The sequence below is a fragment of the Rutilus rutilus genome (genome assembly GCF_951802725.1).
Source record: "Rutilus rutilus genome assembly, chromosome: 2".
Classification (NCBI taxonomy): domain Eukaryota; kingdom Metazoa; phylum Chordata; class Actinopteri; order Cypriniformes; family Leuciscidae; genus Rutilus; species Rutilus rutilus.
The window spans coordinates 43,076,626-43,099,967 of record NC_140210.1 but is presented as its reverse complement, the minus strand read 5'-3'; the positions used below and the strand labels follow the sequence as shown (position 1 = coordinate 43,099,967).

At 38.3% G+C, this 23,342-nt stretch overlaps 3 protein-coding genes across 5 annotated transcripts in view; 2 read left to right on the top strand and 1 right to left on the bottom strand.

Annotated features, from left to right (window-relative positions):
- The window catches only part of LOC311286101 (uncharacterized protein), a 7,436-nt gene extending 4,875 nt beyond the window's left edge, over positions 1–2,561 (top strand). The window contains exons 7-10 of the mRNA XM_084402139.1: positions 119–177; positions 255–406; positions 1,479–1,616; positions 1,767–2,561. Of these exons, the coding sequence (XP_084258265.1) occupies positions 119–177; positions 255–406; positions 1,479–1,616; positions 1,767–2,125 (708 nt within the window). The 3' untranslated portion in view covers positions 2,126–2,561. The remainder of the gene's footprint in view (positions 1–118; positions 178–254; positions 407–1,478; positions 1,617–1,766) is intronic.
- A 747-nt stretch (positions 2,562–3,308) lies between these two features.
- On the top strand, positions 3,309–8,756 carry elmod2 (ELMO/CED-12 domain containing 2). 3 transcript variants are annotated; one of them, XM_084401970.1, is made up of 9 exons: positions 3,309–3,412; positions 4,016–4,163; positions 4,990–5,018; positions 5,160–5,257; positions 5,927–6,056; positions 6,144–6,277; positions 6,374–6,442; positions 6,543–6,676; positions 7,889–8,756. In XM_084401970.1, the coding sequence occupies exons 2-9, from the start codon at positions 4,019–4,021 to the stop codon at positions 8,044–8,046; spliced, it is 897 nt and encodes a 298-aa protein (XP_084258096.1). In that variant the 5' UTR covers positions 3,309–3,412; positions 4,016–4,018; the 3' UTR covers positions 8,047–8,756. The 3 variants fall into 3 exon arrangements, with proteins under 3 accessions (XP_084258096.1, XP_084258094.1, XP_084258095.1); XM_084401968.1 differs by lacking the exon at positions 3,309–3,412 and adding an exon at positions 3,455–3,755; XM_084401969.1 differs by lacking the exon at positions 3,309–3,412 and adding an exon at positions 3,796–3,924.
- Positions 8,757–9,887: 1,131 nt separating this feature from the next.
- ucp1 (uncoupling protein 1) lies at positions 9,888–16,589 on the bottom strand. The gene is made up of 7 exons (XM_084392432.1): positions 16,393–16,589; positions 15,693–15,826; positions 14,497–14,704; positions 14,190–14,387; positions 12,811–12,912; positions 10,911–11,091; positions 9,888–10,494 (listed from the first exon to the last, which is right to left on the bottom strand). Exons 2-7 carry the CDS (start codon positions 15,816–15,818, stop codon positions 10,380–10,382), a joined length of 930 nt encoding a protein of 309 aa, XP_084248558.1. The 5' UTR covers positions 15,819–15,826; positions 16,393–16,589; the 3' UTR covers positions 9,888–10,379.
- Between the last annotated feature and the right edge of the window lie 6,753 nt (positions 16,590–23,342).

The window sequence follows — 23,342 nt, the reverse complement described above, 5'->3', positions numbered from 1 at the left end:
ACATGTGACTGGTTTTGTGGTCCAGGGTCACATATATTCCCTAAATATTGCGATTCCCTTATATATTTAGAATATTGTTGTCAATCGGGCAACTTTTGGGCTCAAAATTGGTTTACAGATACGAGAAGCGTGTGGCAGTCTCACCCTGAAGAGCCTGGACTTCAAACGACTGAAAAAGTGAGCACTTCCTGAAGCATGTTCACTGGGAGGCTCTTCTAGATCAGCTGACAGACTGTCCATGGGTTTGTTTGTAGGTTGAGTTCTGGCGTTTTCTTCATCGTGTGGCTGAGGTTTCAGAAGGCCACTGTAGGGGATCTTCAGTCTCGTCTGCAGGAGCTACAGGACAGAACCATCAAATCCCAAACCAGCAGAACTCAGGGCGTCATTGCATCGGTCTCCACTGAAGGTGATCGCACACTCGTCACGTGACCTTTCAGGTTCCTCTGTGCTTTCAGAAACCTTGCTGTGACCTCATACTAGCCAAAGAAACATCTTTCTCACTCACTCACTCACTCACACACTCACACACACACTCGCTCTCACACATTCACTCGCCCACTTGCTCACACATTCACTCACCTGCACTCACTCACATACACTCACATACTCTCACACACTCACTCGCTTGCTTGCACACTCTCACTCACTCACTCACTTTCACACATTCACTCACCCACACTCTCGCACAGGCACTCACTCGCTCGCACACTCACACACTCACTCACACACTCTCACACCCTCTCACACACTCGAACGCACGCACACTCACACACACTCACTCACAAACTCACTCGCTTGCTCGCACACTCACAGACTCACTTGCTCTCACACATTCACTCACCCACACTCTCGCACGGGCACTCACTCGCTCGCACACTCACGCATTCACTCACTCGCACACTTGCTCACACATTCACTCACGCACTCACTCACTCACACACTCTCACACGCACACTCGAACACACGCACACTCGAACACACGCACACTCGAACACACACACACTCACTCGCTTGCTCGCTCGCACACACTCACTCACACACTCACTTGCTTGCTCGCACTCTCACTCACTCACTCGCTCTCACACATTCACTCACCCACACTCTCGCACGGGCACTCGCTCGCACACTCACGCATTCACGCACACGCTCGCACGCACGCTCACTCACTTGCAGACTCACGCATGCACTCGCTCGCACACTCACGCATTCACTCACACGCACACTCTCGCACACGCTCGCACGCACGCTCACTCACTTGCAGACTCACGCATGCACTCGCTCGCACACTCACACGCACACTCTCGCACACTCACTTGCACACATTCACTCGCAGACTCACTTGCACGCACACACATTCTCGCTCGCACACTCACGCATTCACTCACACACACTCGCTCTCACACACTCTCATAAGACTGCATTTAAGAGCTAGTCTAGAAGTAATCAGTCTGTCAATTTCTCTGTGTGTGTTTGAACAGACATCAATGAGTGTGAGACACAAATGGTGGTGTGTGACGCTCACGCCGAGTGTGTGAATCAGTTCGGCTCATACTCCTGTCACTGTCTCCATGGTTACCGCAAGGGAGCGAGCGTTTGCGCGGCGTCTGACGAACCTGGTAAGAGACTGATATTCAGAAGTTTATATTGACAGGTCCACACTGTTTATGGGTGATCAGTCCGCTCTCATATTAAATGAAATATTTTTCCCAAAAACTGTTCTCTAAATGCCTTTCATAACTTAATTTTCCTCTCCACTCATTTTCTAGACTGTAACGAGACATCATCTCCCACAATCCTCCGGGGTGTTTACGCCATCTGTGGCCTGCTCGTGTTGCTCATCTTGCTGATACTGTTGGTGATCCTTTATCTATACCGTCGACACTTTATGGGGGTGTTCCTGCTTCGCTGTCAGAAACCTAGCATTAGCAGTGTCGTGAATGCTGATGACAACAATAACACAGGAAATGATGACGGCAGACCATCCAGATTCCCGCCTCCACCTCCACCCATGAGGATCCCCAAAGATGGCCCCCGCTCTCTGGACCTGCCATTATTACGCTTCAGCTCGCTAGTGCCTCCTGATGGATTTAGAAGTAAAATACATGCAGAGAAACACCAGTTTTGATTGTTACGGTGTTACTCTTGTCTGTCACTAAATGCACTGCACTTCACAGGGGGTGTGACTGGTCTGATTTGTACTAGTGAGCTATTTACTTTGCTTCCATGTATGCTTTTTTTCCCCTGAGTTAGTTTCTGATTCATGAATTATTTTGGTAAAAAACTGGTTTGTCTTTGGTCTGGTCTTGTATTTTTTTGTTCACAGAAGACTTCTCACTCTAAAAAAATAGAACTGAATAGAACTAAAAAGTGCTTTCTGTACTTTGTTTTCAGTGTTTGGGTTATGTAATTAGATTACCTTTTTTTTGTAGCAATGCAAAATTATGTAAAATTAAGTGGATACATTTTACTAGTTATGCTCAGTTTATACATTGTTCATTAGCTTAAATTGCTTTTTGTAAGTGCAGTCTCAATTAAAATATCTTTGGATATTCAAAGGATGTGGGAATATGTTTTCAACAGCATCTGCTGTAAAAAGATCAGAGATTATGGCAAGCCATATTATCTTAAAATGTTCCAAACGTTACTCATTCTAATTGCATTTTTGGTAATAAGAATTAAATTAGAGAGCTCTACAATTCAATTCTTATTAGTAACAATTACAATTAGAGAAATCTCAAATTCAATTACCAGTAACATTTCCTATTAGAGATCTCTACAATTAAATTCTTACTAGTAACCATTACAATTAGAGAGCTCACTAATTCCATTTTTACTAGTCAAAGAAAACACATTAAAGATATGTATAATTGCAGAGCTCTGCAATTGCATTCTTACTAGTAACAACTGAATTTGAGAGCTATCTAATTTAATTCGTACTAGTAAAAATGCAATTACGACGAGTAGTGCTGGGAACATTTTAAGCTAAAACGGCTTGCCATACTATTTACAGTTTTTTTGTCTACTGAAATTTCATTTTCATAAATTTTTTTTTTGCTTTGTTTGGTCAGCGGAACAATCCAAAAACACATTAAATAACAGTACAGCCCACTGAAGAGATTCATGTCAATCCCTCTCAGCCTCGCTTTCATTCCCGTTGAAAACCAAAGATGGCGCTGCTGTGAATAAGGTCTATAGATCAGTGATTCTTACTCTTACACTTTTCAAACAGATAATTGTAGTCTTTATATAAATAACATACTCTAAATTACCTATGTATATGATTATGATATATTAAAGATTAAATTAAATGTATTGAGAATAAAAACAGACTTGTCGCAGGCTCACTTGCGCCCTCTGGGTCATTCTGCGCATGCGCAAGAATCCGAATCATTTCCGGGCGAAGTGACTGCTAGTAAGTGTGATCCATACAGTTACTGCACTTTATAACATCTTTAGTACATAGTATTAAATGCTAGAAAAAGCAGCGACTCAACGTGAAGCAGTATAAACGGAGGCATTGTCGTGAACTGCGTCATTTGTTGAATTCACGCGGCTTATTTGTGTTTTTGATGGGCAATTTATGTCTCGTGCATGAACAACCTGTTGTGTTGTCCGGCTGATATTCTTAAAGCATCATTTTTAGATTATGTATAAGCTATATTAGTCATGTAGTTGAAAAGTTTGTGTGCTTTGTGTGAGTTCAAAGGGCTGATTTGATGGTGGGCAGTGTAAACAGTCATGCACAGATCTTATTGGTGAATAGATTACTAATAATGCTTGTTGTTTTGACTGAGTACAAGGATCAGCAGCTCATTTGCATTGCATGAAGTGTACATTATTCATGTGTAGACATAGAGACAGTAAGAGCTGTGTGCACGAGATGCAGTTCATTCTAAGAACATGCATGAAAAGTGTCCATATTGTGTACGTTGCATTCCTGTCGCGTGTCCAATAATGCGTGTGGGAGAAAGTGCAGTAGTTGGACTGAAACTAACTGATGATGTTTGTGTTTCAGAGGATGTTGGGGTATATCTGGCAGTGTTTCTATTCCTCCTGTCTGCGCTTCTGGCTGAAATGGTTCCTCCGGATTCTCACTGGAAGATGCGAGTTGCAGCGTATTTGTGCCCGATGCAAAGCTGGAGCTCTGAGGACATCACAGATAGGTGACGAGGACTTATTTATTTATGCCTTAAAATGAATGTATGGGAGAATAGTTAAAGGGATGGTTCACTCGAAACGGAAAATTCTGTCATTAATTACTCATCCTCATGTCGCTCCAAACCTGTAAGACTGAAACTTTCATTCATCTTCCAAACACAAATGAAGATTTTTTTGATCAAATCTGAGAGATTTCTGTCCCTCCAAAGTACCACTTCACCGCTTCAGAAAGTTCATAAAGAGATCATAATGTAATCTTCAAATGTAATCCATATGTATTTAGCAGTTTATATGAAAGATTTATATGATGAACAGATTTAATTTAGGCTTTTATTCACATATAAACATTCATCAGCGCACATGTCATGGTCGCTTGGTGTGCGAGAACCAATGAGGCACCAATATGTGAATAAAAGCCTAAATTAAATCTGTTCATTGGATAAATCTATCTCTCTTAAGAAAATTTGGACTAAACTGCTAAATTCATATGGATTTGTTTTACGATCGCTTTATGAACTTTTTGAAGCGTCAAAGTGGTAGTTGCGTAGCCTGTCAATGGAGGGACAGAAATCTCTCAGATTTAATTAAAAAGATCTAAATTTGTTTTCTGAAGATGAACGAAAGTCTTACAGGTCTGGAACGACATGAGGGTGAGTAATTAATGACTTAATAAATACCTTTCAAGGTATTGTTTAACCAAAAATGTGAGTTCTGTTCATGCAGTGACCTGTTTGTATTGATTATAATTGGATGAAATTTGTTCTTTTAAGACAGTATTTTAATTGTCACGCATCACTTTTGCAAACCTGTCGTTTTTGCCTTTCTTTGTAGAGTATTCTCTGAAGTCCTCCAAAAGCAAGGTATGTGTATAGACAAGATGGTCGCTTCAGCACTTCATTATCTGAGTATTAGCTAAACATTGATGTGGACCACAATCTTTAGCCAAGATTGATCTGATGAACTCACTTTATAGTGCACTCTAAACGTTTGTGTTTGATCAGGTGTTGCGAGCAGCTTTGTCTTTGAAGGAGAATGATTTGGAGGACCATCTGGCTCAAATAATCCGGGAAAAGAGAATCAAGGAGCAGAAAGATCCTACGTGAGGCTCTGTTAAGATTGTGTTAACTTCATTCAGTTGGGAAAATAAACTTAAAAGTGAAGACATTCACATTTTTTATTTTGGTCACAATATGCGATAATCTGTTGTTGCTGTTTTACATTATTAATCCTTCACACCACATTTATATATTTGCTCTGAAATGGCATAAACTGTAATTTTTCTGATTATAGGAACCATCATTTTGACCTAATAGCCTCGGTTGCCAAGTTTGTTGCTAAATGTTTATGTAAGATTTTGTTTTTAACAGTATATTTATTGTTTTTCCTTTTTACAAAATACAAATTACACATTACAAAAAAAAAAAAAAATCATTCTTTAATTTGAAATAACAATATTTCAAGGGAGAAAAAAAACTGCTCAGAAACTACAAGATCAACAATATATTTTGCAATGTATTCATGTAAAAATCTAGTTAAAAATAATCGGTTTTCCCTAATTAAAACAAAATAAATATACAAATAAGTTAAAATAAATATCAAAGCATTTTTAATAAATATTTTAAAATATATACATTTTTAATAAATTTTTCACTTGAAACGCATCTTAATACCAGCTGTAAACAGATTGTACTCAAGATATGTGTATGTTGTGGATATTATCAAGGTCTAACATCAGTTTTTCATGCAAAAATAAATAAATCTCTTACAGGTTTAAGGGGAATCTTCGTCAATGCTTGTTGCAAATCAACGGATATAACAATCTGTTTGAGGCGGTTGAGGAACTAAGAAAAGAGGTGTTCGACTCTGAAACCGAGGAACATGAGAACATGCTTCTGAAGGTGATTGATTTACAGTCTGATATCATACCTGACTGTGATTTGAGCTTCAGTTCTGACTGCTCTGTGTGTTTGCTTGCTCTCCTCCAGTTGTGGGACCTGTTGATGCCGTCAGAGAAGTTGGAATCGAGGATCACGAAGCAGTGGGGAAACATCGGTTTTCAGGGCGACGACCCGAAGACTGACTTCAGAGGGATGGGGATGCTGGGACTCACAAACCTTCTGTATGTGGAACCTTTCTGATCATGATGAGTTACAGGAAGTGGATGCTTTCATCCCGTTGCTTTCTTGATCATTCATGTTTTTCTTTGTTTGCTCAGTTTTTTCAGCGAGAAATACACCGACGCGGCCCGGCAGGTCCTGTCACACGCTAATCACCCCACACTAGGGTAAGTCCTCTACGCCATACGCCACACTCAGTGTTACTCAGCATCAGCACTCACAAAGTTAGTGAAATTGATAGTTATTGTAATTTCTTTGTCATTGCAGGTACTCGTATGCCATAGTGGGCATCAATCTGACTGAGATGGCGTACAGCTTGATGAAGAGTGACGCTCTGAAGCTTCATTTCTATAACACAGTCTCTGGAAAACCACAACTGCAGGACTTCCATCAGTTCTACTGTGAGTAAACACACACACTCACTCTCACACACACACACACACACACTCTCACACAGACACACAGACACACTCACACTCAGACGCTCACACTCTCACACACACACACACACACACACACACACACACACACACACACACTCACACAGACACACTCTCACACTCAGACGCTCACACTCTCACTCACACACACTCTCACTCTCACACTCAGTCACACACAGACAAACTCACTCTCACTCACACACAGACACACTCACTCAGACACACACACTCTCACTCACACTCACACACAGACACACTTCACTCTCACACACAGACACACTTACTTTCACACTCACACACACAATCTGACTCTCACACAGACACACACACACTCTCACTCTCACACTCAGACGCTCACACTCTCACTCACACTCACACACACACTCTCACTCTCACACTCAGACACACACACACACACTCTCACTCACACACAGACAAATTCACTCTCACTCACACAGACACTCACTCAGACACACACTCTCACTCACACTCACACACAGACAAACTCACTCTCACTCACACACAGACACACTCACTCAGACACACACACACACTCACACACAGACACACTCAGTCTCACACACAGACACACTTACTTTCACTCACACTCTCTCACTCACACACACACGTTATAGATAGATAGATTTATATTTGAATATATATCAACATAAAATCACTTCCATAGAAATGTTTAAAAATAGGGTATTAAAAAAGTTAAAAAAAAGTTAAAACATGATAGAAGAGTGAATCTGACAAAATTTGTCAAAATCATGGTCTTATATTATTTCATTCCAAAATAAAAATAAAAAATTAGAAATTATATATATATATATATTTTTTTTTAAGGAACACTATGTTGACAAAATACAAATACTTCACAATTTATACTTTAAAATTACTTTTTTAGTTAGTAAAAAAAAAAAAAAAAATTTTGCATAGTGCGTAAGTCATACTACATTTATGCTTATTTGAAAAAGTTTTATAAAGTATTACATTTTTGCCTTATATTACAGTAAATGTTGTATTCAAGGGTCCTAAAATAGGCTTACGTTTCTTTTATGTAAAACTCATATAATAAAAAAGTATTTGTTGTTTTTTCTTTATTGGACCTGTTTTTCGCTTCAGAAAATCCTCTCCGTTATGGTCACGTGTTTCCTCTGTCTCTGTTGGTAGGTTACCTGGCGTACGAGTTCGATAAGTTCTGGTTGGAAGAGGAGCCGGAGAGCATCATGGAGTTCAATCGCTACAGAGAGAAGTTTCACGACAAGGTCAAAGGGCAACTTCAGGTGCCGGAGGTCACGCTCATCATGACCGTGGGCCCAGAAAAGTGACTTCAGCATTCCAGCATCATTTCAAAGACAATGGGAAACCGCTACAGTTGATTTTGTTTTCTTTTTCCATTGATAGTTTTTAGTTGGGAAATGTACAACGTGCATGAAACGTTATTTGAATATAAATAATTAAACAGCAACTGTATAAAGTGTACATCGAGGGTACATAGCTGGTTGTTTAGCTACATTTACCCGGTCAGGGAAAAGACTTACACTGTTAAGTATTACTAATAATACTTTAGAAGTGATATTTTAAAGTTCCCCATCACACTTGAACGTTTTGTTCGTGCACACATGACTCCTGCTTCTTAATGTTCACCCATCTCAGGAAGTTGACGTTTCTGTTCATAAGATGTTAGGAAGTTGTTTTCGTTCTGTATGCAGATGATTCAACCTCTTTGCATGTTAAAATGCGTTTAAGTTGTATTAAACCCTCACCCGTCGTTATCCTCTGCACAATTCTTCGATGTGGCCTATAAACAAGTATTTAATGTCTAATCTGTTCTGTGAATATTATTATTATTCAGACCTCAACTCAATTCCAAAGTACAGCATTTTTATGCACAAATGTCAATGTAACACTGTGTTGTTTTATTTATAAACGGTGTTTGGTTTTGAAGATGTAACTTTTTATTCCTGATGACCCAATTAATTTTATAGTGTTGGATTCATACCTAATGTTGAAGAATAAAATTAGTGATTGAACATTATTACGCGATGTTTGCTTCTTTTCATTAGAGCTTTGGCAATAAGAATTAGTTAAATTAGTTTTGAACATTTCTTTTTTTAAATAGGTAATTCAATTAATGCAGTTCATGAGTTTTTTTTTGCACGTCTTCCATCCTATAACTGGTCACCATTTCATGTAATCATTTGTATTCACCTTTTTGCCTTTACTAGATGATCGTACTTTATCCTGTGATGTATGAATTTTTAGTCGCTCAAGAACAAATATGGTCATAAAATCTGCATGGCTAACAAGCAAAATGCGATTACATTGTTGTCACAAAAATGAGTTTAACCAATGAACATCTTCATGATATCATAAATATTAAAAGGGGTTATATATAGATTTCAGAAAATCTTGTTATTAGCGACACCGGCGGCCGTTAAGTGAAACTGCAGCCCGCAACTATTGCTCGTGCACACGTAATGTTCAAGAAGAGACTTCAACGCGATTCATTCAAGGGCCTGATAGGGCCTAAGTTCTTTTTCGTAAGTGAATAGACTTTTGAAATTCTATTTTATATTGAAATACTATTTTATATTTAAAATTCTATTAATATACATTTAACGAACATCCTGACGCCGTCCACGCTGCTGAGAGTGACGGTTAGAAGATGAACATGTGCGGCGCGCGCTTTCCTCTCAATAACAAAATAAACAGAAAGCAAATGGAAGCAGTGATAATCTGATCATAGCGATGTGGATACGTTTGCACCAGTAAAATTACACGATGATGATAGTTTGATTATAAAGTATATTTGAGACTATAGATAGGCTATACTATATCTGGCAATGTGAGACCGTTTGAATAAACGTGAAGCCTTTTGGCTTTCATAGGTAAATCCGGAGAAGGTCTCCTTTTTTAAGTTTCGTTACAAGCGGTTCACACATTGGCAGTAAAAAGCAATTAATACATTAAAAATTCTAACTGTAAATATCGACAATTATTTGCATCAGCAGGCCTAAAAAAATTTACGAAGGGAAACTCATATTTGTTTAAATATCAATCTTATTTCACTTAGTATCACAACTTAATATTCCACAGTCCCCATAAAGACATCCAGAAGTTGTATAAAGGTGTTTTATTGATGCAGACATGTGTACCTTTGTGTCTTGATTCCAGTGATGAGGCAATCTCACTTTCTAGGTCATTTCAGGTTTACGTGTTGGAAAAGTTTTAGGGTTAAATAGACATTAAAGTAAATAGTTGCTTTAAACAAAGAACTAATTGCTTAAAAAATGAGGACAGATAAATATTACATAAACATTATGTACATTAACATATCAAGGGGGGTGAGGTTCAGAACATCCTCTCATTTCAATCTGTGTGATGGATGATCAATCGTTGTTCAATGGCTTCATAATTATTTATACATGAAAAATGCCCTGAAGGAGAAAGGATGGCGATCATGATCTTGAATCTGATGTTTCAATCAAATGCTCATTGATGCATCCCGTATTGTTGCCTGTTCAGCTTCCATAGCGGAAGTCTGAAAGTGGAAGTTTCTGCGCCTGCGCTCTGGTTTTCATCGTCCCGTCAGTGGTGTTTAAAACAGCCGCTCATGTGAGTCCGTGTGTTTGCAAGGATGTTAGTTCGAGTTTAGCATCTACGTGGTGGCTTCGAATCTGGCCCTGGACATCATCATAGCCCTCTTCAGCTGCTCGAACGACACGAACATCACCACGTTCCAGGAGCCCAACCTCAGGAAAGATGGAACGAAACTGAAGGAGAAAGAGAGAAAAAAAAGTTTGGTCTGTTAACGAAAACGATAACGAAAACGATAAAGACCTGGTTCTAAAAATCGTTCTAAATATAAAAGAATAATTGTGAAACACCACAACTTTAACGGCACAGAGAAACAATATTGTTGGAATCACTTTTTTTTATTTATTATTTTTGTTTCCAGTTGATGAGCAATAAAAACATTGACAGCCAATCAGAATCCATCCTGCTGTGAAGAGCTTGAGCATTTAAAGCGACAGACAACAAAACCTCAGTGCAGCATTAGATCAGGTTTTATTATTATTCACCTTTATAGGGTGAAGGATGCAAATGTGAAATTGACAAGTAGTCTCCAATAAAATTTCATAATGTAACACTGATCCCAGTCGAATATTAGGCCCTATAAGCCACTCACCCTTTGTAAAAGGCGGTTGGTCCCTCTTTGGTCATCATCGTCCAGGCGCAGTTGATGGAGCTTCTGTACTGACCGGGAGGAGAGTTCATGTAGCGAGTCTTCACCACGTCCACTGGAGACGCGATCACGGTCGTGATGAAACCGGCGCCGAACGCAGACACGAAATGACACGGAAGATTGTCTGCGATGCAAAAACAGGAATAAATATTACTGATATGTGTGTTTGAAGCATAGACTGGTTTGAAGGCTCTTGTTAACTTCGTTCAGTGTGTCCAGTGCAAGTTATATATAGTTAACTAAAACATTAAAATAAAGAAATAAAGTGATATATATTTCATTGCAACATTTCTCATTTTCATTTAGTTTAACCCTCTGGTGCTGTTGAGTCATTTTTGACCAAAGAATTTTACGAAAAATGTAGAATTTTTTACTTCATCAGAATGGTACGAAACTTAGTAAAGGTTTTGGCGCTTACTATGTGAACACACACAAACACAAAATCATGGACATCTTTTGAAAAGGTTAAATGGTCCTGAAAAAAAATAGTCACACTTGTATTGTTCGCGGTCAAGAATGACCGCATCGGAAATTAAACGAATCGAAAACAAACAAATTTTATCTAGTGCAAACGTTTGGTACTGCGCCCATACAAAATCTTACTAATAATATTTTGAGATATCAACCTCAAATTTGGAGCACAACTTGTTTAGATCTATGGTTTTGATTTGAAAGTATTTTAGTATTTTTGAGTATTTTTTGGGGGGAAAATATATACTTTGTCATATATAATTAAAAAATATTAGTTTTAATTGAATAATATTAGTTTTCATAATAATAAACTTAAACTTCTACAACTTTTTTTGTTTGTTTCAGCAATAATCTGCCATGTGTCGTCTTTAAAAAGAGACCAGACTTAAGTCTGTGCTCCAAAGATTTCAAGATTGATCACAGTTTAAGTTGGAAAATTCATTTTCAGGTAATACATGGATCATAACTATTCCATATATATAATTTGGTACCATAAAATCCTCTAAAAATACTAATTATTAAACAAAAAACAATATCGAACTAAAATATAATACGATCATTTCATAAAAAAAAAGAAAAGAAAATCAGTTATTTAAAATATATAAATATAAACAATTTTTTTTTTAATGACAAAAAACAACAAAATTAATAAAGAATGAACTAAAATTAAAATGGAAAATATAAAAATATATTTTTAATATATTTACAATTTTTACTTTAATTTTAAGTTTCAGTAGTTTTTTTAATGAGAGATGTAATATTTTTATTTAGGTGCAATTGATTTTTATTTCGGATTTGGTTTTAGTAATTTTACTACTTGAAATTAAAACATTTGTTGTTAATTGAAAAAAAAAAAAGGAACCATTTCAGTTAGTTGGCAAGGTAGGTAGCATTTCAAATTTTAGTTTAAGTTAACACTGGTGCTTTCACAGGCCTTCACTACAGATGTGCTGATGTCATGTAACTGGTTTGCTGGTCACCAGTACTATCTTATCTGGTGAAAGTGGTTTGTACTGGTTGATTCCAACACGACCCACACTGGTTATTGGAGGTTGGACAGTAAAGGGAGGGTGTGTGAGCTTTTGACCAATCACAGACACTCCAGCTGTGTCACCTTATGGACTCTTGGCCTGTTTTCGAGGCTCCGTCACACACTGCCACACTCTTTGAGTTTTGGGGAACGTGCTGAAATCATATTTTATGGATTCCCTTCTTAATAAAAATGCTAAATAAAAACAAGCTATATGCTATATGAACAGGACGTTGGGAGCAACACGTCAAAGAGCTCGTCCTGTTTATTTAAATATCCAACTGGCTTTTTTAAGGTTCCTGATTTCCAGGCGTACTGTGAGTTTTCAGTCGTGGGTCTTACCTGACAGGAGTTTATGTTTGAGAATGGCTTCTTTGATGAGATCGTAAGACACCAGCTCTGTGCAGTTGACCAGGGCGTTCCTCGTGATGTTCGGCAGAGTTCCTGTATATCACACAAATCACATTTAAATAAGCATCAAATCATCAGTGCTGTTGTTTCTTAAGCAAAGCCAGAACACATGCATATTAGGATTAAGAAAATGATTTTGGCCAAAATATATGCTGCGCACATCTTGGAAATACATTTTTCTAAATATATTACGAAATGTACTTCAAGATGCGAACAAATAGATGACTAATTACTAATGTGTTGAGAAGGAAATCGGATGCGTATCATTATATTGGATCCGTGCATCAGGTCTTAAAGTGACAGCAACCTATAAATACCTGTAATGTTAATCAAACAACAAATCACAGCTTTAACAAAGATTTGTCTATTTTTAATTTATACAGTATAGTGTTATTTTAGATTTAGGCCTGATTATTAGCCTACATGTCTGTACCTGAATACACTATTTAGACCTTACTTTGTAATTTTGTTATATTAGTGTATTTGATCTTTTTTTTCCCTTTCTTTTTTACTGACGGTTCACTTGCCTTTAATACTGTTTGACCTTTATTAGTTAGGCTAGTCATTTTTGCAGTGGTATCGAAGAACTTAAAAGTGTGTTTTAAGTATGGCTGTAACGATACCCTCATGTCACGATTCGATACATATCACGATACTGAACTCACGATACTATTGCAATACTCCAAGACAAGTCATTTGGTAAACGGTTAACAAAAAATGCACTGTTGATTAAAATGCTAAATTTGATATTACATTGTGGGTGTAAATGAATATCTTGGACTTGGTGCTGGAATTATGTATTGTGTATAATTCACCCAAAAATAAAAATAATTCTGTGTGAAAAAAAAAAAAAAAACAGTTTACAGAGTTTTACTGTCAGTTACTATATAATGTTTAATAATGCAATTGGGGAATATTTGTGTGTCCTGATAATGCCAGATGTCTGATGTTGCCAATATTATTTTAAATATATCAAGTCAGTGCAATATTCGTCTAAAAAAATTCTTCATTTTCAGCTTCATTTTCAGCTTTACTCTGGTGTCTCTATTGTCCTGTGCATTGGGTTTCCATATTGTCACTATCCACGATACATATTGATGCATTTTTGAATTGTGATATATCGTGACACGATATATTGTTACACCCCTAGTTTTAAGTAATAAATTAAAAGCAGCGTTACTTTATTTTGCTGATCCGCTCCGTGAATCAAAAACCATAATGTGATCCAAACCGTGAGTTTTGTGATCCATTGAACCACTATCAGCTACAGTCTGAGTTAATAACACTGTAGGGCTTGGCAGAATACACACCTTTCCACAGGCCTTTGAGGCCCTCGAGCTGGAAGATCTGCCTGTAGGCCTGCATGGTCCCGTTGTAGCGGCGGCCCACACCCTGCAGGTTCATCTGGGCCTGGAAACGCACCTTCACCACATCTGTGGGCTGAGCCACGGACACAGCCATCGCTCCTGTGGTGCAGCCCGCCAAGATCCTCACGCCCACGTTAGGGTCTGCAAGGCCAAAACCAAACCTTCATCCCAATACCCCCACTCTCGTCTAAGCAGATCTTACTCTAGTCTTCTCTGTGCAGTGGTGTGTGTTATAGAGTGCTGAACTCACTGTCTTTGCCCTGCGTGTAGAAGCTCTTAACGCTGTCGTAGAGGCCGATTCGTATAGATGCGAAGGCCATCTGCCTCTGAAGACCTGCGATTAAGCCGTTGTAGAGCGAGCGCGGGCCCTCGGTTCTCACCATGGTGCTGATGGTCCCGAACACACCTCGGTAACGGATGCCCTTAGCAGCGCCCGTCACCGCCTTCTCTCCCTGGATCTGGGACAATACAGGGACACGGACTGATTGTGATGGAGTGGATCAGAGGAATACTTGAGTTGCAAGTATATGTAATAATGAAAGAAATTAAAATTGCAACTTTAAAAACAAAAATGTGTTTTTGTTTAATATATATAGGCCTGGTTTCACAGACGGGGTTTAGATTAAGCCAGGATTACGTCTTAGTTCAATTAAGATATGCAAGTAGCTTTTATAAACATGCTTTAAAGACATTACTGATGCGCATCTTGAGATAAAACAATGTCACTGACATATTTTAAGATATATCAGTGGAAGTTGCTTTCAGTTCAAACATGCATTTTAGTCTGGGACTAGATTAAGCCTCGTCTGTGAAACCGGGGGAATATGTTTAACATATAATATTTAAATATTTTTTTTTCTTTCAGAAATCCTTTTAAAAAAGAATGTATACATTTACAATTTTAAATTTTAATACCTAACAAAATTCCAAAACTACCCAGATTATTTATATAATATTCATAAAAATATTATTAGTGCAAAAACATAATAATATAATATATTGTAATATTTGAAAATATATTAGAATATATATTGCAATATAATTTAAATCAATCATATTCAGGAAAAGATTATTTTAAAAAGATTTACAATTTTAAATTATTATATAATAAAATTGTGTGTGTGTGTGTATATATATATATATAGAGAGATTATAGTATATATACAGATTATAATAATTTAAAATATTTTTTTATATTAATAATATATTCTTCAGAAATCTAAAAAAGAAGGTAGCCTATATATTTACAATTTGAACTATTAATACAAATATTATTAATACAAATTTAAAAAAAATAATATAAATATTAAACAAAGAAATCAATTAATTAACAAAATTCCTAACTACCCAGATTATTTATATATAATATATACACAAGTATTATTGGTGCAAACACAGTGATGCATCAGCTCAGAGTCCAGAGGTGCTGGGACGTCCCGTCTGTACCTGCAGGCGCACTTTAGCCGTGTCCAGGGGGAAGGTGACCAGATCAGCGATGCAGGCGGCCGTTCCTGCACTGAGGACCTTCACCGCCAGAGGAGGAGGAACATCGGACGGCTTCAGACCCACCATACTGACCACTGTCAACACACACACACACACTCTTCACTATAACCATCCAGCACATTTCACATTAATATAGTAAAGTCACACCTTTGAGGTGTGAAAACTGAGGTGCATCCTGGGATGCTTTTACATGATGCACACTTGTTGCACACAGTACAGCATACAGCATTTTTCATTCATTAAACATATTTCTTTAAGAAATTCATATTTAGGCACACATTATAATTATCTGCAACACTAATTTCAAGCATTTCAGCAGAAGCCTTGTGATCAAAAAGTTAAGTTGTAAAATCATGAGAAATATAAACTCAAGCTTTTGACCGGCGTTGTAAATATTTACAACACATGCAAATGATCTCCAAGTAAAGATCAAAGTATGTCAGCTAGCGTGTGTACTTTCATAACACAATATGAATAATATTACAAGTAATACATTACACTATTTTAAAGAATATAATTATATATCACGTATTTCTTCAGAAACTTAAATGATATTATATAAAATATTTGATTATAAACTCATGTTCTGATTTATAGACCATACACACACACACACACACACAGCTGTAAGATGACTGACCTGCGAGTGAATTCCTCTGTCTGATGGAGTGACAGGGCTGTGAGGATGAAAACCAGAGCTTTGGAGGGAAGAGGACAGGTTTGCTCCTTCTTTATATATCATTCTCCAAGACGGGCTTTTCCCTCCTCCGCTCGGGGAGGTGTTCCTCTGGGAACGATTACTGGCCAACACAAAGTCCACCCTCCAGCACAGAGTCCAAAACATCCCACATCCAGATAAACAAGCCTTACAGATAACTTAGTGGACACAAAGCTGGCCAAAACTTGAATTATTGCATCAATGAATGACTACAATTACAACGTGTTGGTGTGTAAAAACATTCCCTTCAGCTTTAAGCAGGATAGCGTGATTATATCTGTTCATTGCAACGCTGATTGGAGATGTTTGTCATATAGCTAATAACGAGAGTGCAGATCCATTGAAGGAGATCAACAACGCTCTCGGCCAATAGTAGAGCCGGACCGTCCTGCGGGGTCTCAAAGATGATTGGCTTCATGGCAGGGTGGGAAACCAAACAACAAACCTTTAGGAATGTCTATACATTTCTGTTTAACAGATGGAAAACATTCAAACACTGCACAAGTCTAATCAAACACAATAGTACAACCTGTACGTTCCTCAACAAATATGTTCTGCCCATTAAAACTAAACGAAGTGCTCCAATTATTTGAGCAGATATGGTTTTAAATTGAACCATCAATATCATCAAAGGACCGTTAAAATGTGATTTCTCTGCCACTGCTTTACCCCAAAAATATAAATGATAAATGTATATTTAAATGAAACATATAGTAAGTATTAATAATAATAATAATAATAATAATTCAAAATTATTAAAATCGAACTGTGATTTTTCTGCCACTGCATTACCAAATAAATTATTAAAATTAACTATATAAATAATATTAATAAATAAAAGAATAATCATTAATAACAATTATTAATATTATTAATAATAATCCTACATATAACCATTAAAATGAACCAAATTAAAATGGTTAAAATTGAATTAAAATGTGATTTCTCCTCCACTGCATTACCAAAAAACTATAAATGCTAAATGTATATTTAAATGAAACATTTAAATATTAATAATAATAATTATTATTATTTTAAATGATTGAAATAGAACTGTGATTTCTCCGCAACTGCATTAGCAAAAACTATAAAGGCTACATTTATATTTAAATTAACTATATAGATATTATGAATAATTAAGACAATAATAATTATTAACAATAATTGTTAAAATTGAACAAAATTTTGATTTATCCACCACTGCATTACAAAAAAAACTTGTTTTTAAAATAACCATATAAATATCTTTAAGATAATGTCAGATTATGTAATAATAAATAATAAAAAAACAGATAAGTATTTTTATGGCACAAAGACAATTAGAGTGACCGCATTCAACTTTAACCTACCCAGAATAAATAAATAAATATATATATATATATATCAGACAAAAATGGTGAATAAGGATTAACATCATTAAACCAAACATTTTACTACATAAAAGCAGGAGTAAAATCACGTTTGTCATGATTATTCCATTGACAATGAGTCATACTCATGAACCAGCAAATCAATGCACTGAAATGAACCGATTTCCTAAAACTAACCGTCAGAACCAATTCACTGAAAGAGGGAGGGGGATATTCTAGCTGTGTTTGCTTGAATGCAATGAAAAACATATGAGCTACTCAAAAATCAATATATATATGCTCAACTCTTTGTCAATCTGATCTGAGCTTCACTGTACGGTGATTCCCACTCGAGAGCGGCCCAGCAGTGGTGTAATGTTTATCTGAGTCTAATGTTTATGTGAAGGTGCGACTGAAGTTCATGAAGACTGATAACAGGCTTTCACCTTATGCAAGAGCCCAGACAAAAGCCACCAGATGCAGCTGGATCATTATCTTCAGCATCTGCTGACTCTCTTATGAACCACAGCTTATCACAGGTACATCAAGACTGAGACTTACTTTACGTCCAGTTCTGATGGCTTTTCATCTGGTCCACACTGTCATAATAACAATAATAAATATAGCTGCTATAGCAGCCATTATCGGGGCCAAGCACAAATAACATGATAAGCCTTGCCAACATGGCTGGGAGTGTCAGACCAACTGCAACTATGAGCAATTAAATACATTTTAAGATGATTTTAGTCAAAATGGCTGAAAAATCATAAATACAGTCACTAGTGATATGATTTAATGGATAAACACTTTCGACCGATAGGTGGCGCTGTGACCAAATTGATGTGGTGTGGTCAGAGTGAGGTGACGATAGCGGTTTCTATCACCCTGTTTTTATGCGCATTTTTGAAGCATCGCATCAGAAACGAGAGATGGAAACACCAAATTTCACACAAAAAAAAATCCCTTAATTTGCAAAAAAGCTTTAACACTCGCTTGAGGTGGTGGAGTTAATGTGAATAATGGGAGATGGTAACACATTTGCCGAATAAATTCTGACGTAACGCAAATTAAACCCACGTGACTGATGTTGGGAATTCCGGTTCTTTTTAGGGAACAGAACCGGATCATTTGGTTCAGTAAAAAAAAAAAGCACGATAAAATTCAAAATGGCCGACGTGGGAAAATTTGGGTATCGTTCGACTTGGCATGCTGGACCAAATCTAAAGAGACCATTTGTGATTTTTGGGCAAACCGTTCAGAAGTGCTAAGCAAAAAGAGCAATTTTTCATATCTCCTGACCACTAGGTGGCACTGTGCCAAAACTGCGCAGGTAGCCTCAAGTTATGGTTGTCATAACACACACCAAGTTTGGTCAGAATTCGCTAAAGCGTTGCAGAGACATACTTTCATTTTGGCATGCTCTTCATCGAATTCATTCGCACGTTATTCGAGAACGGTTTGACGAATCAACTAGAAATCCACAACTTTTTGTCAACATGGTCTAAAGATGATCTGGTTAAATTTTCGTGAATATTGGAGCAATGGCCTAGGAGTTCGAAAAAGTAGTTTTTCGGAAAATCGAAACCCAAGCAATCAGAGGAAAAAGGAATTTTGTTTCTAGCCCTTACCGGTCAGCTGGTGGCGCTAGAGGGATTGAGTTAGAAAGTCCAAAATTGTTATGGTGACAGTTCAAACTGTCCTCTATCTGTGTGCCAAATTTCATAACTTTCCCAAAAGCAGTTCTATGGGCTGCCATAGACTTCCAGAGCGGAAAAAGAAACGGGAGAACAATAATAATAATATAAACGCTAACGGATGCAATAGGTGCACGTATACTAACATACTGTACGCTTATAATTACTGTATATACGAACAGTGGTTTGAATGCTTGCAATGCATTGGCCAGGTTTTCATGTCTGCATTATAGACAATACAGCAAACTCTGTATGACATTACATGCATGTCCCAAAGGATAAAACAACACGACAACGTGTTTACACGACAACGATGTACTAAAAAACGGAAACGTTTTTCCTTCGTGTTTTTGGCGTACTGTCGACAACGTTGTCAAAACGATCCCCGTTCACACGGATGCACGAAAACAATTAAAAACTCTGTATTATTCATGCCAGGCCAGTAGATGGCGATGCCACTTTGTAAAGAAACACTACGCACCTATGGACTGAACACGTAATACTCATGCGCATTAAGTCACCGTTTTTGCATTTTTGTAGTTTACACTGAGACGAAAATGCTATCGTTTTCAGAAGTTTGCGTTTTCAGGCCGTTGTCGTGTAAATTAACGACCAAGACACATAAAACGCTTTACGGTTTTAGTTGAAAAAGGTGTTGTGTAAATTGACCCTCAATTAAATATTTCAATTAAAAGTATAAATACTAATGCTAAAAATAATAATACAAAATAAAATAAAAGTAATAATAACAAGTATTATTATTGTTATATTATAGTTTGATTACTGTACTAATGATAATAATAATAATAATAATAATTCTGGCCTTTTGCTGAGTTTGCAAAAATGATTAATTAACCTATTAATTAGATAAAATCAATGAATGAATGAATGAATTAAATAAATAATGAATAAATTAACAAATACATAAAGTAATGAATAAATAAATACATAAACAAGAAAGAAAGAAAGAACGTTAAAAATAAAATAGCACATATAATATTGACCTCGAAGGCTGAAGGAATAACTATTTTAAATTTACTGTTTTAAATGCAGTTTAACTTCATTCATCATATCAATTAATAAAATATCTTAAAACTTTAAATAATTTTAAACAACTTTTTGTGTTTTAAACACACATCAGTGCATTAATGATGCTGACACTTAAATTGCAACAGAGAGCTGCTACACAGATTGTCGAGTAAGCAGATTAAAGTAGACTTTGATTTTTTTGGTTAATTCATAAACGACAAAATGTACAGGGATGACTGACTGTTTGTATTGCTTTACAATCTATGGCACAACACTTGGATCGAGAGTACAAAAGATTGAGGTTAAAGATCAAACAATCCTTGATAGGTGAGCGGATAACCGGAGCAGATAAACAGCTGATTCAAGATCAAGAGGTTCATGATGGGAAACTGCTTTAGCGTGTTGTAAAGAGCTTTCTTTACAGGGGGTTTTGATTCGGAGAAAAGAAGAGGTGCTCATTAAAGCTTAGAGAAGGGTTTCTGCCAGGTAATGACGCAAGGCTTGTTGACCGAGACAGCATGGTGTCTTTATTTGAGTGCCAAGTATCTCCTGTGCTGGGACAATCAGGGGACACTAGCGTCTGATTGGACGGCTCCGCTCACACCCTCTGAACGTCAGCGGTGGCCCGACAGAGAGAGCAGGGAGTGCATCGGCATTTCATTCAGGACACACCGCTTCATTACAGCCCTGCACTCTCACAGACAGCAGAGAGTTGAAACACTCAGTCAAATGTGTGCAGATGAAAGCGTCTCTCTACTGGCCTCTAGTGGACAGGACTCTAAGCAGCGTCACACTCACACTCAGCATGACCAAGCAGAAAAACACAACCCTTCTGCTGGAGTCTGTGAGGTACACAAAATGTCCCCCCGTTTGCGTTCCCTGTCCACCGAGACATAAAATGTCCCCCTGAGAAACTTTGTTCCCTGTCCCCCGAGACACAAAATGTCCCCCCGAGAAACTTTGGTTTCCCTGTCCCCGAGACATAAAATGTCCCCCCAAAAACTTTGGGATCCCTGTCCCCCGAGACACAAAATGTCCCCCGAGAAACTTTGCGTTCCCTGTCCCCCGAGACATAAAATGTCCCCCGAGAAACTTTGCGTTCCCTGTCCCCGAGACATAAAATGTCCCCCGAGAAACGTTGCGTTCCCTGTCCACCATGACATAAAATGTCCCCCGAGAAACTTTGCGTTCCCTGTCCCCGAGACATAAAATGTCCCCCGAGAAACTTTGCATTCCCTGTCCCCGAGACATAAAATGTCCCCCGAGAAACGTTGCGTTCCCTGTCCAGCATGACATAAAATATCCCCCGAGAAACTTTGCGTTCCCTGTCCCCCAAGACATAAAATGTCCCCCGAGAAACTTTGCGTTCCCTGTCCCCGAGACATAAAATGTCCCCCGAGAAACGTTGCGTTCCCTGTCCACCATGACATAAAATGTCCCCCGAGAAACTTTGCGTTCCCTGTCCACCGAGACATAAAATGTCCCCCGAGAAACGTTGCGTTCCCTGTCCACCATGACATAAAATGTCCCCCGAGAAACTTTGCGTTCCCTGTCCCCCCGAGACATAAAATGTCCCCCGAGAAACTTTGCGTTCCCTGTCCCCGAGACATAAAATGTCCCCCGAGAAACGTTGCGTTCCCTGTCCACCATGACATAAAATATCCCCCGAGAAACTTTGCGTTCCCTGTCCCCCCAAGACATAAAATGTCCCCCGAGAAACGTTGCGTTCCCTGTCCACCCCAAGACATAAAATGTCCCCCGAGAAACGTTGCGTTCCCTGTCCACCATGACATAAAATGTCCCCGAGAAACTTTGCGTTCCCTGTCCCCCGAGACATAAAATGTCCCCCGAGAAACTTTGCGTTCCCTGTCCCCGAGACATAAAATGTCCCCCGAGAAACGTTGCGTTCCCTGTCCACCATGACATAAAATGTCCCCCGAGAAACTTTGCGTTCCCTGTCCCCCCGAGACATAAAATGTCCCCCGAGAAACTTTGCGTTCCCTGTCCCCGAGACATAAAATGTCCCCCGAGAAACGTTGCGTTCCCTGTCCACCATGACATAAAATGTCCCCCGAGAAACTTTGCGTTCCCTGTCCCCGAGACATAAAATGTCCCCCGAGAAACTTTGCATTCCCTGTCCCCGAGACATAAAATGTCCCCCGAGAAACGTTGCGTTCCCTGTCCACCATGACATAAAATATCCCCCGAGAAACTTTGCGTTCCCTGTCCCCCAAGACATAAAATGTCCCCCGAGAAACTTTGCGTTCCCTGTCCCCGAGACATAAAATGTCCCCCGAGAAACGTTGCGTTCCCTGTCCACCATGACATAAAATGTCCCCCGAGAAACTTTGCGTTCCCTGTCCACCGAGACATAAAATGTCCCCCGAGAAACGTTGCGTTCCCTGTCCACCATGACATAAAATGTCCCCCGAGAAACTTTGCGTTCCCTGTCCCCCCGAGACATAAAATGTCCCCCGAGAAACTTTGCGTTCCCTGTCCCCGAGACATAAAATGTCCCCCGAGAAACGTTGCGTTCCCTGTCCACCATGACATAAAATATCCCCCGAGAAACTTTGCGTTCCCTGTCCACCCCAAGACATAAAATGTCCCCCGAGAAACGTTGCGTTCCCTGTCCACCATGACATAAAATGTCCCCGAGAAACTTTGCGTTCCCTGTCCCCCGAGACATAAAATGTCCCCCGAGAAACTTTGCGTTCCCTGTCCCCGAGACATAAAATGTCCCCCGAGAAACGTTGCGTTCCCTGTCCACCATGACATAAAATGTCCCCCGAGAAACTTT

Coding starts and splice junctions, on each gene's coding strand:
- elmod2 (XM_084401968.1), top strand. CDS start 3,717: ATGGTGGGCAGTGTAAACAGTCATGCACAGATCTTATTG. Junction 4,164..4,989: donor TCTGAGGACATCACAGATAG/GTGACGAGGACT, acceptor CTTTCTTTGTAG/AGTATTCTCTGAAGTCCTCC. Junction 6,443..6,542: donor GCTAATCACCCCACACTAGG/GTAAGTCCTCTA, acceptor TTGTCATTGCAG/GTACTCGTATGCCATAGTGG.
- ucp1 (XM_084392432.1), bottom strand. CDS start 15,818: ATGGTGGGTCTGAAGCCGTCCGATGTTCCTCCTCCTCTGGCGGTGAAG. Junction 14,388..14,496: donor CTACACGCAGGGCAAAGACA/GTGAGTTCAGCA, acceptor TTGGCCTTGCAG/ACCCTAACGTGGGCGTGAGG. Junction 12,913..14,189: donor CCTCAAAGGCCTGTGGAAAG/GTGTGTATTCTG, acceptor TGTGATATACAG/GAACTCTGCCGAACATCACG.